We start from the raw sequence: 18,629 nt of genomic DNA, 5'->3' as shown, positions 1-18,629 counted from the left end.
TTGAGTACCGATTGCAATGTGAAAAGTGAACAACTGAGTTTTTCAGCCTTTCAAGCTGTACAGTAACAAACTTTGATTTCAACCACAGGTTATTTGTTTGTTTGTTTGTTTGTTTTTTTATTGTCCATGGATTAAAAAGATGACTTATTGTGTCATCATGGGAGATTTCCTTTTTGGTGTTTAAACCTCCCTTCACTCAGCAGCCTGCGAAGCCATAGTGGGATCATTTTCTCCCAGGAAACGGCTTCATCCCTACTCTCTTTTTACGGCTTGACCTCCTCTCAGGGCCCCCTCCTCTGGGAAGAGTCAGCTCATTTGGTGTAGGGTTTTGAGGTACCAGCCACTGAACATTTGGTGGATTTTTGACTCTAGATCCTCCAAGTGGCTTTTTCTGCAGTGCTGCTTTTGTTGGGTCCTTGATGTCACCCAGGAAAGGAAACCTGATCCTTTGTGTATCCTGGTGTCTCTGCTTATTGGTGCCAGCATCCAGCAGATCATTAGTGTCATCATCAAGACAAGGGAACCCGATGTTCTGTAAAGCAGAGTGCATCTTTACATCAGATCCAGAGTCCATTGTGGTGTCAGATGGTGTTGGACTTGCTGGTGAAGGAATATTTACCATTATGTCAACTGGCTTTAGTCCAGAGACTTCTCCCTCTGGAGCAGGAGTCTTGAATAGACCTGGAGGCACAGGGACCTCCCAAGGCTTTGGTTTCTGAGCCTTGAAGCACACAGCTGCCTTTTCATTATGCACAGCTGGATCATCATGGTCGTCCAGACTTGGGAAGCCAATGTTCTGTAAAGCAGAGTACATCTTAACCAGGGGTAGGTAGAAATACCGATGTATTGCCTTGCCCAGTTCAATATTGATTCAGCAAATCCTACGAATCAATTTATTGCCATGCAAATTCGAGGAGTGTGCATATTATTTGAGTGTTGTGGCAAGGGCTACGAGAGACCAAACAACAAAAAAATGGCAGCCAAAGCAGCAGCAGCAGCAGCATAAAACCACTTACTTCAGCTTTCAAGTCTGACATTTGGGTTGTTTTATTGCCCCAAAATGTGAGGTGACAAACCAAATATGTTTACATGAGGCATGAAGATCGCTAATCAAAGCATTTAAATCAGTATTGAATCGAATCGCAACCAAAATAATCAGTATTGAATCAAATCATGACGTTCTTAGAAGTACCCAGGTCTAATCTTAACATCAGATCCAGAGTCTATTGTGTTGTCAGTTGGTGTTAGACTTGCTGCTGAGAACTACTTACCATTATGTCCACTGGCTTTCGACCAGAGACTTCTCCCTCTGGAGCAGGAGACTTGAAAAAACCTGGAGGCAGGGGGACCTCCCAAGGCTTTACATTTTCAGCCTTGAAGCACACTGCTGCTTTTTCATTATCCAGAGGTGGGTCATCATAGTCTTCCAGACTTGGGAACCCGATGTTCTGTAAAGCAGAGTATATCTTTACATCAGATCCAGAGTCTATTGTGGTGTCAAATGGACTGAGGCCCCGTTTACATGATGTTTCGTCTGAAAACGCAGTGGAAAAAAATCAGGGTTTACACGGAAACACTGAGGGACTGAAAACGCTGTTGTAAGCATGTCAGGCCTGTAGGTGGAGCCATAACTGTCTTGTCTAGAAGTCGCTTTTGGGAGATCTCCACCGAAGTAGAGTTGAGCCGATCATCTGGTGTATTGGAAAATACTAAGTGCAAAAGTGGAGCGACAGATGCACATTTTGTAGGAAATCAGTCTGCAGATTGAGCAGCACAAGCACAACATGGTAGTTTGTGAGGATTGGTACCGTTTTCCTGTTATATGTGCTCGCGCGTAGCGGAGTGTGACGTCAGCGTTTCCACTAAAAGTGCCGACTTACTGTTTACACGGTAACAGTGTCATCAGCATTTCAGAAAACTCCCACTCTGGAGGCGGTTTCCAAAAGATTGTGTTTTAGGTCAGCTGAAACACCATTTCCGTGTAAAGCGAGGTTGAAACGCAACATAACTTTTCCGTTTCACCCTAAAACCATTGTCGTGTAAACGGCCCCTTACTGGTAAAGGCATATTTACCATTATGTCCACTGGCTTTAGACCACAGACTTCTCCCTCTGGAGCAGGAGTCTTGAATAAACCTGGAGGCACAGGGACCTCCCAAGGCTTTACATTTTCTGCCCTGGATAACACTGCTTCCCTTTCATTATTCACAGCTGGATCATCTTGGTCGTCCAGACATGGGAACCCGATGTTCTGTAAAGCAGAGTACATCTTTACATCAGATCCAGAGTTCATTATGGTGTCAGATGGTGTTGGACTTGCTGGTGAAGGAATATTTACCATTATGTCAACTGGCAGCAGACCACTGACTTCTCCCTCTGGAGCTGGAGACATGCATGGACTTAGAGGCAGGGGGACCTCCCAAGGCTTCACGTCTTGAGCCCTGGAGAACTCCGCTACCTTTTCAGTATCCACAGGTGTGTCATCGTGGTCATCCAGACTTGGGAACCCAATGTTCTGTTAAGCACAGCACATCGTTAAATCAGAATCAAAGTCCATCGTTGGGTTGCAAGATATACCGATACTGAAAAAGTACTGATACCCCCTGTTTTCAAAAAGTAAACGATACCACGTGTTTTAAGTATCGATACCCCAAGGCATTTTTTTTCGTCTAAATCAGAGACATTTTGATCAAGGCAATTGTGAGTCTGCAGCCACCGAGCTGGGTCCTCTCTCCTCTCTGACAAGTGGGTGGAGACTGGCTCTCTTTCCAAAGTGTGTGTGTTGTTGTGAAGTTAGACAGTGAGCCAGTATTATTTCTGTGCATCGATGCTCGGCCATTTTTAGTCCGACAAAGTTATTATCGTGCATCTTAATCATCCAATCTTGTGCTGACTACCTCACAGTTTGATTTCTTAAGCTGCATGTAAACGTATGGATGGAGTTACAGACATTAGCTTCAAGTTTCAGCGCTCCTGTGAACCGGCCGCAGCTTGTTGAAAAAGGAGGTGCATGGAGTGAAATTTGGCATTAATCAAATTTCAAAGCTGATAGTTGTGGCTGCTTTGTAAGCTATTGGATGTATCAAAGCCCGTTTATAAGGCTTTCTTCCGACACACACAGAGGAAACACTACAATAAGGTGCTTCACTGTTCAGCATCCTCACCTCCTTCAAGAGCAAGTGTGACAGATTCAAACTCACAAAACACAAAAGTGTAACGAGTGTCAATTGCTTTGTGACAGCAAACTAGTTCACCACTTGTAGATGAAACTACAAATATTTAGCTTCATAAACACATGAGCTGCGTAGAGCACATGCAGCCCTGAGTCACAGAGCTGTGTGGTGCTGACACAGTTTAAATAAGTGACAAGTAGTTTTCTATCTTTAACAATGATAGAAACCTGTAGGAGACACTGAAGTGTTGTATACCTGTAAGAGCTTAAATAACACAGGTACATTTTAGAGTATTTATGTTTATATGTACAATTGAAAAATCTCCCTTAGCCCCACAGACACAGAAACAGATGTCATAAAACTCACTTGAGGCGGCCTTTCCTTCAAGCTGCTTATTCTATTAATTATCTGATGTTTTAAGGTTTTTGCCATAGTATCGATTGAGTATCGGTTTTGAAAGTTTTTAGGCAGGTATCTATCGAATCATAATTTTGGTATTGTGACGACACTAGTCCATGTGGTGTCAGATGGTGTTGGACTTGCTGGTGAAGGAATATTTACCATTATGTCAACTGGCAGCAGACCACTGACTTCTCCCTCTGGAGCTGGAGACATGCATGGACTTGGAGGCAGGGGGACCTCCCAAGGCTTCACGTTTTGAGCCCTGGAGAACTCCGCTACCTTTTCAGTATCCACAGCTGAGTTATCATAGTCGTCCAGACATGGGAACCTGATGATCTTGAAGTCAGGGTACATCTTTGAATCCAGTCCAGAGTCCAACATGGTCTCAGCAGGTGTTGGACTTGCTGGTAAAGGAATTTCTGCCAGGACATCAAGGGGTATTAGACCAAGGATCTTTTCCTCTGGAGCAGGAAACATGCATGGGCTCAGAGGCAGTGGGACCTCCCAAGGCATTGGTTTGTGAGCCTTGGGGAACAATGCTGCCACTTCATCATCAAGAGCTGGATCATCTTCATCCTCCAGAGAAGGAAACCCAAACCCTGCCATGTCAGGGTACAGCTCCTCTTTATAATCTTTGATGTCCAGCTTATTAGGGCTTGGAGGAAGTGGAGCCTTAAAAGCCCGTTGGTTTAACTGCTGCTGAGCCAGCAATAAGGCCACTTCTTCAGTCTCAGAGAGAAACCAGATCGTGTCTGGTGGTGGACTGCGAGACAGGATCCCTGGCTCTGGGCTCTCTGGCAGTGGAACCTCTTCAGCAAAGACGAATATAGAGTTGAAGTTGTTCATTGCTGTTATAGTGGAAGTATCGACTGCTTTTTCAAGACTTTGCAAGTTGTACTTGGTAAGTTTTTTCTCAAGTGCTCAGGAAAGCAGACACAGTGTGCTGACTTTGAAGAGTGAGTAGGAAATGAGGATTGTGGCTTCTACATGGGAATCAATCTACAGCCCTCTATGACAAAACAGAGGCAGTGTTCCGGAATGTTTCTTTATGACATCAGACTGTTCCGTGTGTGTTTACAACTTTATTTAACTTTGAATCCAAACAATCACAAAAAGATGGGATCTTAAAAAAAAAAAAATTAAAAAGCACAACGTTATCTTTTACAGAAATGGCAACTTCCTGTGTAATGGTGAAACACTGAAGTGTGAAGGCTGCCACATTCAGCCCTTAGAGTTTTGTACATTTTCTCAACAAAGACTGGTTTCAGTCAGTCAGAAAAGGACAAGTTTTACGTTTCTTAAAACAAAAATTCAAAATGGTTGACTCCCTGTCTGCTTTAATGAAACCAGGCCAAGAGTAATGATACATATGACATACATTTGATTGTTAAAATATTTCAAGCTGTTACTTTTCTTCTTCTTCCCCCCTTTTTTTGTTCAATAAACACCTTGCAAACATAGAAATTCAGTTTTTTTAATGATACCTATTTGGTTTTGATTTTGTCAGCAGTTCATAATTTACTGATAATAACTCAGGTTGTCCAAAGTCTTGACCATAGACTGTATAAAATATGGATGTAGTCTCAACGACATTACCCTCCTGTTCCTTATGTAAAAAAATAAAGCCAATCTTTGGAGGGAGCCATATTGGATGGGACGTGAGCTTGAGCTGTGCCTCTGATTGGACAAATAAACATCCTGATATATTCTAAAACAATAAATTAAAAAAGAAATTGAGTGCCATAGGGATGGGTACCAAATTAGGTACTTTTATAGGTACTGACCAAATTCTGTCAAAAATATTGGGCACCGATCCATATAAAATAAAAAGGTACCATTTTTAGGTACCTAAATGCATCCTTGTGACTGTGAGGGACTGAAAGATTAGGCCATTTTCCATGCTGGACATGAACACAGCATTGCAAGGTTCTATATATTGAAGAATAAATATGTGAAATTATACAAAAAATATTTTATTGTTAAAAAATTGATATTTTTTACCACAAAAACACAAAAAAGTACAGAAAATTGGTACCATTAAGTACCGGCACCAATTGCCAGGTATCGGGCATTGGTACGGCATTGTTTCAAATGTGAAAGGTAGCCATCCTTAGCACATAGCATTCACTATCTGAGATGCCCATCTCTAATGAGGAAAGGAAGTATGGTATTTCAATCTTTCCTCTGTGTTTCTTTTCAAAGAGATCTTTTTACCTCTTCAAGTGTGTCTGCTTTGCATGAGCTATCATAAACTAGATTCAAAGAACCAAATTAGAGGTCTTTTTTTGTTTGTTCATGTTTTTCAAACACATTTATTAATTTAAAACCTCTCCTCTTGACATCAGTGTGCACAAAATAAAATCTGTGGTTTAAAAAAATACTATCAGGTAAGGAAAAAAGACTTTGAATAAGAAACAGTCTGTGTCTACAGAAATGGTTTAAAAGGTGTATAACAAAGTATTTTACAAGTTACGACATATAGATGTAGTGATATCAAAGTCTCATGGTGCGTAAGTATCACATAAACATCACATAAGGCTTGAACATGAGAATATTAAACTGCTTTTCAAGAATCTAACTTACAGTGAGCAGGATTCAATCTTTGTGCTGTCTGAAGGAGGTTTTTCATCCCCGGCAGCTTCGCTCATAAACTCAGGAAAAGATGATCCTACTTCAACTCTATTGAGGTGCCTTTTTTTATATTTCATGAACACTTTCCTTGCACAGCTGTGAATCCTGACCTTGGTCGTGTTTGTGAGACTGTAGTGTGTTTTTCACCTCGTTTCTGTGGTTTCCTTCAGGCTCCTCCAGTCCCCTCTCACAGTAAAAAGACAAATATCTCTGCTGAAGTGGAGGCTGAATACTCTAGATGAGAAAATGCGTTGGCCTTGTGTCAGCCAAGTGAAGGTTTATTAAACTGCAGAAAAAGATTTCGCTGAAGCCTTGAGCACAGATACATAACTATTGAAACATCAGTGTAGGGCTCACATTACTTTTACTTAAACTTGTGCAGCAGTTTGCTGAAATTTTGAATGTCAGGAAAGGTCAACTTTGATAAAAAAATGTTTTATATTTTATTTTATCAGCTAAGTTATGTGATGCTCTCTTTTTTTGCTGCTCATACTGACTAAACTGTTTTTTTATCCAGGAAGAAAATAATGAGAGATGCAACCTTCAGTCCACACAAGATCCTGGATGGAGTTTCAGGAATCACATAAAGAGGTACTTGCAGATGCTCGAGTGCTGGTTTTAGGTGATTTCTTCTCTGCTCATATTCACACACTCATGGTTTACCTGTGGCATCAGGCGTTGCTTTACTCAGCTCACTTCAATCTGGTTTCACCATTTGTTGTTTCTGGCTCCACCAAACCAAACTGGAGCACAATCTGTCAGCGTGCCTTTGTCACCCTGCTTGTGAAGTTTTCTTTAGACCACAAATGTTAGAATGGCAGAGGATCACTGTTAGTTCTTCACTCCCAAACCCAGTTTCAGGTAACAAGGACAGACAGCACACTGAGGGATCAGTTGTGAATATTGGCAGTATTTTTAATTTGGAGCATTTAATTTGAAATACTTACAACTTTAGAGTCAGATAAAACAAACCCCCAAATAAAACTGTATTAAAAGATACTAGCCCAGCTATTTTAGTGATAAAAATACCACACAGTTTTGTGGAAGCTACAGAAACTGATTTTTGAATACTGCTGACTTGCTGCTTATATCTGCATATGAATATCAACCCCATTCTTCATCCTCAAGGTTGCTGCTGGAAAGTGAGCATGCAGGATGTATAAGCAGAGACGAAGTTGAAGGACAATATTTTAGTTTCACCAGCACAGCAAAACTTGTGGGTATTGATATTACTGCTTTAAGGAATTGTTAAAGCCAGAGTAGTGCCCCATAGATGCCTTTTATTTACCTGCTGCAGCAGAGACGTTCAATCATTCATGCACAGTTTGCCAGAAGTAAGATTGGTGTTATGGGATATTTCTGTAAGCAGTGCCCACAAAGGTTTATATAATAAACAAAGTGAATATTGGTGAAGTAAAAGGTTAAAATCTGAGTCCAGCTTTTGTTTTGTTTTCTTTTAGATCAAGATTCAATTTCAAGTTGAGCGCAAAGTTTTTTAGATCAGTGCTTGTTTCAAGTGCAAACTGTATAAAACATAAAGATAGTCTCCGCTATGCCGCCACGTCTGTTCCTGATGCAGAGTAATTAAGCTGATTGATGGCAGCGGCCATGTTGGGTATGATGTTCCTCTCCAACAGCTATAGGACGCACATCCGTCACATGAGCTGAGCTGTGTCTCTGATTGGACAAACTTGTGATGCTAATATCTTCTTAACCACCATGTAAAAAAAAAAAATCACCCCCTGTGCAGTGTGTGCTAACAGTGGAATAAGTGTTTCTCTGAGTGTTTTGGAACTAGTTTACATCAAGTTAACTTTTTGTTCACCAGCCACTGTTGCTAGTGGTTTCCCAGAGTTACTAGCCACTCAACATTTTCACTAGCCACAATTTTGTTGTTGGATCATTATGTTTAAAATGATCAAAGCTGATTATGACATGGTAAAGTTTACTTGAAATAGATTTACAACCATTTTTAAATGTAAATGACCCCTGTGCACACTCAAATGAAGACTACATAAATCAGGTATTCAGCTTTGGAATGATTGTGCTCCTTAAATATTAAAATTTGCAGACTATTGAAACAGGGTTATACAAGGAGGAGTTTATTATTTCATTTAATGAAAGTTGTGAAGGTAGAAGATTAATTGAAAAAATAGAAAATAAACTGAACTATACGTCACTCTGGAGTATAATCGTGTTTTTTTTTTGTTTTGTTTTTTAAAGTCGTATCAGTCAAAAAATACATCATGAAGAGGAAAACAACAGATATAAATCACACTGGACCATAAGTTTCATTTATTTAGAATAATTTTGGTTTGTTTACAATATTTCCAGAGTGAACTTTTTACATGAAACTTTGATAAATGTTTGTATATTAGGAGGTTTAAATACTGTTCGTTCAGCTCCTCATATCTGTGACCAGTTTCTCTTCTCAACATGCGCTTCTCAACGCCTATGCCCCCCTCTGCCCCTTTCTTCCCCTGCTCTAGGTGGGTGTTGGTGTGAGCTTAAATGAGCTGCATTCAGTAAATGTCCTCACTTTTGGATAGTTACGGAAGTTTTAGCGCAAGTTTGTGACTTAAACCCCGGAATCTGTTTGCAATAGAGAGCAAAAAAGATGCGAGTGAACTTTTAAATCATGTCATCAGGCGCTGGGAGATGTCACGGTGTCCAAGACGGAGGATAGAGACGAGCATGTCTGAGCGCCTGTCAGCAGTTACGTCAGCAGAAGACTTCACAAATGGACCAATGAGCTAGCACTGTGTGCAGGCAGTGCTCATGGGAGCTGTAGTGTCATAGTCTCATACCGCAATGAGTTTAGTATTTCAGATGCCATTTCAGAAAACTGCAATTGAATAATTCAACCTGCCAAAGTGGCTAGGAGGAGTGTGACGGTGTTACCCGCCACGGCTGACATTCATCCGCATTTTGCGGGTTGGCGTTGGTGTTAATGTCAATCCCTGGTCGTAAGACTTCCAAACATGGTTTGAATCTAGTCCTCTTGTTCTTGTCTTAATGGAGCAAGTCTCAAGGTCTCAAGACTTTTGGTTTGAGTGCCAGTGAAGCTATAAGTCTTCTTGGACTCATCATTTTAGGAATGAGTGGCACCTGATGATCAAACTGCTCTGTGTTTATAAAGTTAAACTTTGTGTCTTAACTGTGAAATATGAAGTTGTCCATGATGAAAAAAAACATATCAACAATAATCTAAAATATTGAACAGAAACAAAAATGCTTCTTTAACCAGTAAGTTAATGATGCGTTTATTTTAAAGTCTGACTCACAGAAACAGCTGCAGGGAGGAAAAAAGGCGTTTCACATCAGAGCAGTGCACAGACTAATTAATTAATTCTATTACAAAAGCCTGTTTCTCCCACACGAAGAGAGTCATCTTCATGTTATTCTGCTGCAGCACCTCAAACTGAAGCATGTATTAGATTATGGGGATGTTGCGTGCACTCTGGTTATCTGCTTCATTATTCATGACAGTTTGGCAGAGCTCCATAAAGCAAAAACTACATCCAGCAAAGCAATTTTCAATATTTACGGGTCAGCAGGCCAAGTCTCCACAGCTTTTCGCCCTCTAGTCTCATGTAAGTCTGCAGTCCAAAGCTCTGGTGAGTGCTCACTTTGCTCTTGTTTGTTTCCATGAATAATTTTTCAAACGATGTCCAGCAGAGTCAATCAAAAATCCGTCCGCACAGTCCACAGCTTCATTAGAATAACAAAGCCGAGTGTTTACATGACCCACTTCTGGCATGAAAATTCACATTCAGGCAGAGATCAAAGTGTGTCTGTCGGATTGTTGTGGTATCTAAAAATAAAGCCACTCAATTAAAAACCAAAGCAATGACAAACAGAAGGCGTTTTCAGCCACTAAAGAGCAGAATGCAGACAAACCAGCTCTTAAAGAGGCCGTCTGAGCTGCAGACTTTCATCCTGTGTGGAGAGAAGGACAACACAACAGACCCACCCGTTACAATATGTAAACAGATTGAATTAGTAATGAGCGCTGATTCTTTAATGACCAGGTGTTTTCATCAATTCTGGCTTCATGTCGCTTTTCAGCAGGTGATTAAAGCTTTTCAAGCTGTTCAGGTAATTATTTCTATCAATGCCTGAATGCAATTACTACAAAACAGGATTTAATTTGATTTTCTTTGATGCGCTTTCCTCTGCATTATCTATTCAGCTGTTTCAGAAAGCTTATGTCCATGTGGAGACCCGATCAGAGTCCTTTGTAAATCGTAAATGGTACATTTCTTTATCTACTTTGAGATCAGCTGTTAGATTCTCCATTTGAGAATCCAGAGTCCTGCAAGAATCATACTTTTTCTAGTTAATTCTTACAAAATCTGGTATCCTGGCTATTAAGGACACGGGTCAAAAAGACGCAAGTTCATCCTGCTTTTTTCTTAAACCCAAGTCTCATCATTTCCTCAAACACTTGTGCACAAACTATGGTGGTCAGTAGGTGTAAGTTAGCAAATCCAAATCAATTTGCAAATGGATAAAAATGCAACCACACCAAAACACCTTTAAAACACAAATGCAAAAGCCACAACATGATTGCAAAGGCAACAAAAGGAATGCAAGTGCCATAACACAGATGCAAAAGCCACAACAAATATGCAAGTGCCACAGCACCAGTGCAAGGGCCACAACATAAATGCAAGCGCCACAACATAAATGCAAGGGCCACAGCACCAGTGGAAGCCCCACAACACAAATGCAAGTGCCACAACATAAATGCAAGGGCCACAACATAAATGCAAGTGCCACAACAAGAATGCAAGTGCCTCAGCACCACAATAATAATGCAAATGCCACAAGAGGAATGCAAGTGCCACAACATGAATTCAAGCATCACTGCAAGTATGCAAGTGCCACAGCACAGATGCAAAAGCCACAACAAAAATGCAAGTGCAGAAACAAGAATGCGAGCGCCACAGTAGGAATGTGAATGCCACAACAGAAATAAAAAAGCCTTGACAGGAATGCAGGTGCAACCACTTTTCTGTCTGTTTGGATATCTGTATCTGATATTTGTGGAAAACTGCTTTAGTTGACCTGCCAGCCGCCACCTTGGACTCAACGCCTTCTGAGCCCTAACCCTAACCCTAACCCTAACCCGCCCTCTCCTCTCTCAATGGTGTTATTTTCTTATCTAGTCAAGAGAGCGCTAGGCAGCTGGCTTCCAGGTTTATCCCACTCCGGTCTTCCTTGTCTAAGTTTGTCTTCTTATTTGTCTTGGAAGAGACGTAACTGCAATTTCGTCGTAATTGTTGCAATGACAAACGTTCCATCTATTTGTCTATCATAGACATCAGTTGCCTTTTGGTTTCTGATAATTAGATGTAAATCAAGATGGATTTTGTTAGTTGGGGGCCTTGCAAAGATGTCTGCACAAATGAAAAGGTCTCAAGTTTTGCAAAAAAACAACAACAAAAAAATAAAGAAAGAAAGCAAAGTAAAAGAAAAGGAGGGAGAAAGTTCAGTTTATGTCACAACATGGGGACACAACCATTAAGGCAAAGCACATAGATCTATCTCTAGACTAATAAGCTTAATTTTTAAAAAACCAGAGCAGACTAAATCTAAGTCGTCTAGAAAATTGTGATTGATAATAAGCCCCTGCTTGGTCTCTGACTCTAATAATCAAATCCAGCTTGACTCCAACCTGCAGATCAGATTAAACTGTTGTTGTCATTATTACGTCCGTCTGAGCTGGATTCATTGAAGACACCGTCGCTCTGTCTTCTGTTTATCTTTTATCACTGTTAGTTTTGCAGTGAGCTAAATTTTTGAGGCTGTTGTCCTTTTGTGCTCTGCCGATAGCGACACAGAAACAAGGAGAATCAAAGATGAATCGATTTTCTGACAAAATGAGGCTCCACTCGCTGGGACTTCTCAAACGAGGGTTCGACTCATTGACGTTTAGCCGGCCTATTTTATCGACACCCAGAGGGGGAGTGTTCACAGCAGAGCAGCTGAGAAAAAGTCTCAGGATGTAGAGGCATTTAAAACACTAATAATAGACATAAAGGAGAGAAAATTTAAGCTGCAAGCAGAATTGTCTCTCGGTGAACTTCCTTGAAATGTGTTTCTGCACCGTCTGCACAGCCTGTATTTCATGTGACGTGCACAAACATCTAAAGTAAACGCCACATCTCATCCAGCTCCTGCTTTGTGTCGCCAAGCACACTTTGAGTTTGGATCTCATTGATATTTTGAAATTTATTCTTGCCCTGTAGTTGGTACCTCAACTGATGCAAAGCAGTTTTCCTGAGGATAAATGAAGTGTCATCTATTCTGTCTCATCTTATCTGACTCAGATAAGAGTTTCATCATCCTTTCTGCAGAGCTCAGAGTGTCAGAGCAGCCGCAGAAAGAATTGCTGTCTACGTCCTTCTGCCGTTTCAATCAGCCGCTAATCGATTTGTGAAAGATGGCATCTGGCCATCGCGTCTTCCTGTCGTCTTGTAGCAAAACAAGGTGCAAACATTTTTCATTGATGCTGAAAGCAGAGATGATGTGATATGGTCGTGTTGCTTTGTGCAACTTTAGTCGACCAAATATTTTAAAGTCATCCCAGGACTGACCTCCTCTTCTCTATTTTCTTCTCTTTTTGTGAAGAGGAGCTCTTTATCCTCGCACCATCATTCATTTTTGTGTCACAGCCCGAGCCGTCCCCTCCTGATGTGACCTTGTTTTGGAAAGTTACCCGCTCCTCTGATGTTTCATTCTTTCAGCCCTGACCCTCAGATATTCCCAGCACGTTTCCGCTGTCACCGAACCCAAACTGCCGCCTCTCCTCCCGGCATCTGGCGTGTTTCAGGGACGCCACATCGCTCTTTTTGAAGTCCTCTACACCTGTCTTTTCCTCTGAGTCTGCAGGTAATTGCCGGCGCTCTGTGTGATGCGTTACTGTACGTGTTTAAACGCTGGCTGCTTCTGGATTCATTATTCAGCTCCCCTGGCCAGACGGAGCAGGAAAGCAGCTGCTCCTGCTGTCACCGGTCAACCAGGAATCCATGAATGTGTAATTATCTTGTCATCTCTGTCTGTCACTCGGTTTTCTCTCTGTATTTATCCCCTCTGCCTTCGTCTGTCTGTTTTCCTGCTCTCTCCGTCACTCAGTCAGCCTGTCTACCTGTCACATCCCACCTTCCTCTTTTTTAAAATCTTTTTCACTCTCTCCTCTGACATCTAAATGAATTTGATTATCACAACCCGCTTTTAGGGGGATGAAAGGTGATAAATGGGTAATAAAGCAGGAGATTGTGGGTAAAACTTTCCCCTTCACTCACAACTCTTCCTTTACTCTAATCCTCACATCCCTGCATAATTAAATCCCCTCTTCTCCCGCCTTGAAGAGGTGTGATTTGTCTCTCGCCGAGCTGTGACTTAGTGTGTTAATTACTTCTACGCCTTCACAAAGACGCCGAGGATGTCGCCGCACAAAAATGATGCTCGATGAGATTCCAGGAGAGAGAGGCCAAGGCTGAACATACATCATACTGTTATATTTTTCTATTACCCACCTGTGGCACCTTGATGTGTGTGTGTGTTTGTGTGTGTGTGTCTCAAGGGTAAAGAGAAGACACTCTGGAGCATTACGGGCAGTAGGGGAACATCCGCAGCACTCTCAAGGCCCAGTATGCGTTATCTTTAATTTATGGCCATGTTTTATTTACGACCAGTCAATCCAGGTCAGCGAGCAGCAAACAGGCTCAGTATTGACAGGAGAATACAGCCTCGTCCACTTTACCTTTGTGTCAGTACACAGGGCTTTATTCTGAGGGTTCACCTTCAGGTTTTAGGTTGGTTCACCAAGATGCTACTTTTCCATCCAGCTCCAGTTTTCCACTGTCGGTTAATTTTTCAGTAACTTTCCTCTATCAGCAAACAGTAAACAGTTTGTTCTATAAAATACTTACCATAAACTCATCTGTAGGGCTGCAGCGATTCGTCAACATAGTCCATTACCTCGACTAGAACAATTTGTCCATAGGGGAATTGTAGTGTTGATGCATCATACTGTTTTTGTTGTTGAAAAAATCAAAATCTAGCCAGAAAAACTCATCTGTCCTTGCAGTTTGTATGGTGTAGCTCGCAGAGGATGCTTGAAAAAAAATAACACCCAGAGCTCCATAGTTTGGGAATTTTTTTTACCAGAAATAAATTGGCGAAAATATAAAAATTGCAAACTGTGTGAAGTCAAACTGTCCTTCCATGGCAGCGCCTAAAACTTTTATCATTGTGCGGTTTTGAAGCCAAAATACCCCTGTCACAGGCGCAGCCAGTGGTAGCCAGAGTCTGCGCAGTAGAGGCTATGAAGGACTCAGAGAGAAAACCTAGTTTTTAACCTCTTATATCTGACGATAACAAAACTTTTCAGAAAAAAGAGGATTGCAATACAAGACAGCCAAATGATATCTTCAAATCACCACAAACATTTCTACCAGGTGTATTATTTTTTTAAAGTTTGACAACAGCCCATCTGGAATGACTGGGGAGACAATTATTTTGACCTGTGCTGCTGCCAGCCAGCAGGGGGAGCAGTTTCTGTGGCCTCACTTCAAGTCAAGCAAGATGACGTCCATTTTTTACAGTCTAAGGCATCCACTGATCAAAAAATGATTAGATGACACAAAAAAAATAGTCATTAGTTGTTTCCCTCATAGTTTTGTGAAGTGTGATGTTTGGCATTTACCTCAGAGATCGACTCGACTGGTGACGACTTGAAGATGCTGACAGAGATGGAAGAGAAAGGCTGAACTGAATTGCTAGATTTTATTTATTTATTATTATTTATGAGCTCTGTTTCATCCTCGCTTTCATAATGTTTTCAAAATGAGTTTGGCAAGTGTCATTGCATAGCACCCAGTACTAACGTTTTCTGGGTGTTTCTTTTGAATCAAGTCTGACAGTTTTGCAAAATAACTGCAAGAAAAACACTGATGCTTCCACTGCAAGCTTAGAATGAGAGAGTGTAATGCGGGATGCTTTTGCAGCATTCTCGTGGCATTAACTGCGTTAACTAGGGGTGGGGTATCTGAAGCTGGTTCGTTACCCAAATTTTGCCTTTCAACTGAGGCGGTTTACACATTCTATCAGAAAACGCTAAAAGTCAGTGAAAATGCAGTGAAATAAAACCGTGTTTCCACAGAAATGCTGAGGGACCGAAAACGCTGTAGCAAGCATGCCAGGCCTGTAGTTGGTGCTATAACTTTCTTGTCCAGGTGCTGCTTTTGGTAGATCTCCACTGAAGTAGAGTTGAGCTGATCATCTGGTGTATTGGTGAATACTAAGAGCAGAAGTAAAGGAAAAGATGCACATTTTTTTGAGAGACAGTCAGCAGATTCAGCAGATTGAGCAAGCACAACATGGAAGTCTGGTACTGTTGTAGTGTGGTGTCCGCATTTCCACTGAAAACGCTGGCTTACTGTTGACACGGCAACGGTGTTGGCAGTGTTTCAGAAAAATTCCACTCTGGTGGCCGTTTTCAAAAGTTTGTGTTGTAGGTCGACTGAAACGCTGTTTCTGTGTAAACGTGAGGCTGAAACGCAACAAAACTTTTGCGTTTTACCCTAAAACCTTTGTCGTGTAAACATCCCCTGAAAGCAAAAGCTTATCCAGCAAACGGCTTGAAAAACTTCTTAGTTCAAGGTGCTGCTGTATTTCATTCATTTTATGGGTATTTTAATAACAAAAACAACTGAAACTTCTTGAATGTGCCAAATGTTGTAATACTCTTGGCCACCACTTAATGTGGCTGTAAACAGGTCATAAGATTCAATTTAAGTAAGTGGAAACATCATAAAGTGACTATCAAGTTTAAGAAATAGTTTCTTTAAGTTTCTCAATATCTTCAGCCTCAAATGTTTCTTTGTCCTTCTTTTCTGAAAACCTTGAAGTATGACTTCAGCGATTATGCCTTAAAATTAAAAGAACTGAGTGGTAATTCTTGTGCTGAGTAGTGAGGGTAATTCCTTGTTCAATAGTTGAGTCGCGTAACCCACACACACACACACACACACACACACACACACACACACACACACACACACTCCTCATTGGCTTAAAGCCAGTTATTATTTCTGAGCAACTTGTAAGTTTTCTTCTGTAGCCTTTATCGAATCCACCAAGGTGAAGAGAAGAGTGTAAAAACAGAGCAGCAGCTGTTGCACATTTTATCACATCTTGCTCAAGTGGATCCAGTTATTTCTACATCTGATTTCACCATGCTTCAGATTCTGCGATCATATCCCTATACGCTTTTAGAAAGACCAATAAAACCATGTAGAACAGCTGTAAGTGTTCCCCAAAGTCTAAAACGTCCAACGTCTGTCATGAATCTAGAGTAACCAGTGGACGTCCTTCAGATTAAATGTCTGTTGCACCTTTTCAGGATTGATTGCAGCTTTTCCACAAACACCTCCTCACATCTCTCCTGAAACGTGCTTTTATTAAATGTCACAGTGAGCATGACATACACTTCTACTGACCCTGAACACACACATCGTAACAACACACACACACACACACACACACTCTGTCTCATTAATTCATGGCCTTCAACTCAGGATTGAATTACAGCCGCTGCTGGTGCACGATTTACTTCAACAATATCCTTTGTTACGGGCACTCCCTCACACACACACACACACACAAACGCACACACTGACACAATCTAAGATCAGCTGCGTCTGCAGTGTTTCATCACACACACGCACACACAGCTCAGCTCATGCTATCAGTGTTTGCTCTCCCACACTTTGCTTTTGGAAGCATTTATAATTCATCGCCACCAATAATTATCAGGCTAAAAGTGTCACAGAAACATCTGCAGTCACTTTTTTTTTCCTCCGTCGTTTCATCCCTCCATCACTCCTCTCCTCTCCTCGTCTGCTGTGGGAGAAGTGTCAGGCCTGCAGAGCAGACTGCATCACTGATACATGCGTTAGTGTTTCCCCACAGACACACGTGAGCACACGATTCAAATCCAATGCGTATAATTATGGCGCTCAGATCAAAGGCAGCAGTAACGGGGGCGCCGGCCCTTTAAGAGAAGCAGGATGGGGAGGGCTCTGCATCCATAAAACATGAGTTTATTCAGTGGCCGTGCTAAGACATGGTTAGGAGCGCCTCTGCACTCCGGCGTGCTCTTCCACACATCACAGACGGAGCGTCCGCGTCCCACCAAACGCTCCACACACACACGCTGCTGACACAGCTCCGGCACAAGGCAGGACATGGATCCTCTGAGAAGAAAGGGATGAAAGTGGAGCTGAGGAGGACAGGAAGCAAAAGCAAACAACAGTAGAAGAAGAGAGTGGATGGAGAAGAGGTTAAAGAAGATAAGAGAGAAAGTGACGGCGCTGGACTGAGGACAGCGAACAGGTGCATCGCGGCGGAGAATGGGCAATTCCTCCTTCCCAGGCATGTCCCTTCTCTCTCCGTCCGTTCTGTAGTTGCAGGTATTTCTAACTTGAGTGCCCTTCTCTGACGCGCTGGGGGTGCTGGGAAACTACTGCTGTTTACCTCCACTGCTTCTGTAGTGAGATGCTATCATCTCTCAGCGCCTGTGTGATTCTCTGAGATGTGTTTGATGCCACTTTAAAGAGTGAAAGAACATTTTTGGAGCTCTGAAATCTTCTGCAGTGAATGAATAACATTTGAAATCTGGGACGCTGAGTTGAAGCTTCCTCTAAGTTGTTTTTTTCTTGGTCTGATTTGAAAAAAAGAGTCTAAGCTTATCAAGTTAAGTGCATCCTGTTACAGTAATCAGTTTAAAGTGTGTTGGAGATGCATTTCAGAGCAGATATTGACAGGACGGAGAGTCTGAGAGGGCTGAGTGTCTGCTGGTGTCGGTTGGCAGCAGCAGCAGCAGTTGTTTACAGCCTGTGCGGATGGGAGACTGTTGATGTTCTGCGTCTCTGTGGTTGGCATCTGGGCAGCATGAAAGAAGCTATTGATGAATGTACAGAGAGTGCTGCTGGTCAGAGAGATGGAAAGAGTGGTGCACACAATGCTGCTGGTTTGTCGGATGATTTTCTGGATGTTAAAGCTGTGGTTTGAAATACAGAAGCGGTGTTGTCCACTTGAGGACAAACAGCCAGCTGTAGCCACACAAATTTGCATTTTAGATTTACTCAAGCAGAAAAAAGCTTCAATCATTTTTTTTCAATCAAATATTGAAGATTTGTCCTTCTCTAAAGTCTGAATATTTACATTCAGTCTGAGCAGAGATCTGAGATAAGCACAAAGTAAAATCTGTCTCCTTTCAGATATGAATAGAGCAGAAGGATATGTAAAAAAAAACACCTTTTGATTAATTTTTACAGAAACTACAATTGAGGGGTAGTTAAAAATTAAAGATAGAAACATTTTTGGGACATTATTTATTATTTTTTTGCTG

At 41.6% G+C, this 18,629-nt stretch overlaps 1 protein-coding gene across 2 annotated transcripts in view; it reads left to right on the top strand.

The window, feature by feature from the left end:
- The first annotated feature begins 17,325 nt into the window (after positions 1 to 17,325).
- The window catches only part of LOC141784802 (SRC kinase signaling inhibitor 1-like), a 136,852-nt gene continuing 135,548 nt past the window's right edge, over positions 17,326 to 18,629 (top strand). Inside the window, exon 1 of one of the 2 annotated variants that reach the window (XM_074662680.1) lies at positions 17,326 to 17,650. In XM_074662680.1, coding sequence (XP_074518781.1) covers positions 17,629 to 17,650 — 22 coding nt within the window. In that variant the 5' untranslated portion in view covers positions 17,326 to 17,628. Of the gene's footprint in view, positions 17,689 to 18,629 lie in introns of both variants that reach the window. The other variant, XM_074662684.1, reaches the window with a different exon arrangement.

This window comes from Halichoeres trimaculatus, unplaced genomic scaffold (assembly GCF_033239565.1).
Source record: "Halichoeres trimaculatus isolate MK-OKI-2021-1 unplaced genomic scaffold, fHalTri1.1 fHalTri1_scaffold_23, whole genome shotgun sequence".
Taxonomy (NCBI): Eukaryota; Metazoa; Chordata; class Actinopteri; order Labriformes; family Labridae; genus Halichoeres; species Halichoeres trimaculatus.
This window is presented reverse-complemented; position numbering and strand designations above follow the sequence as displayed.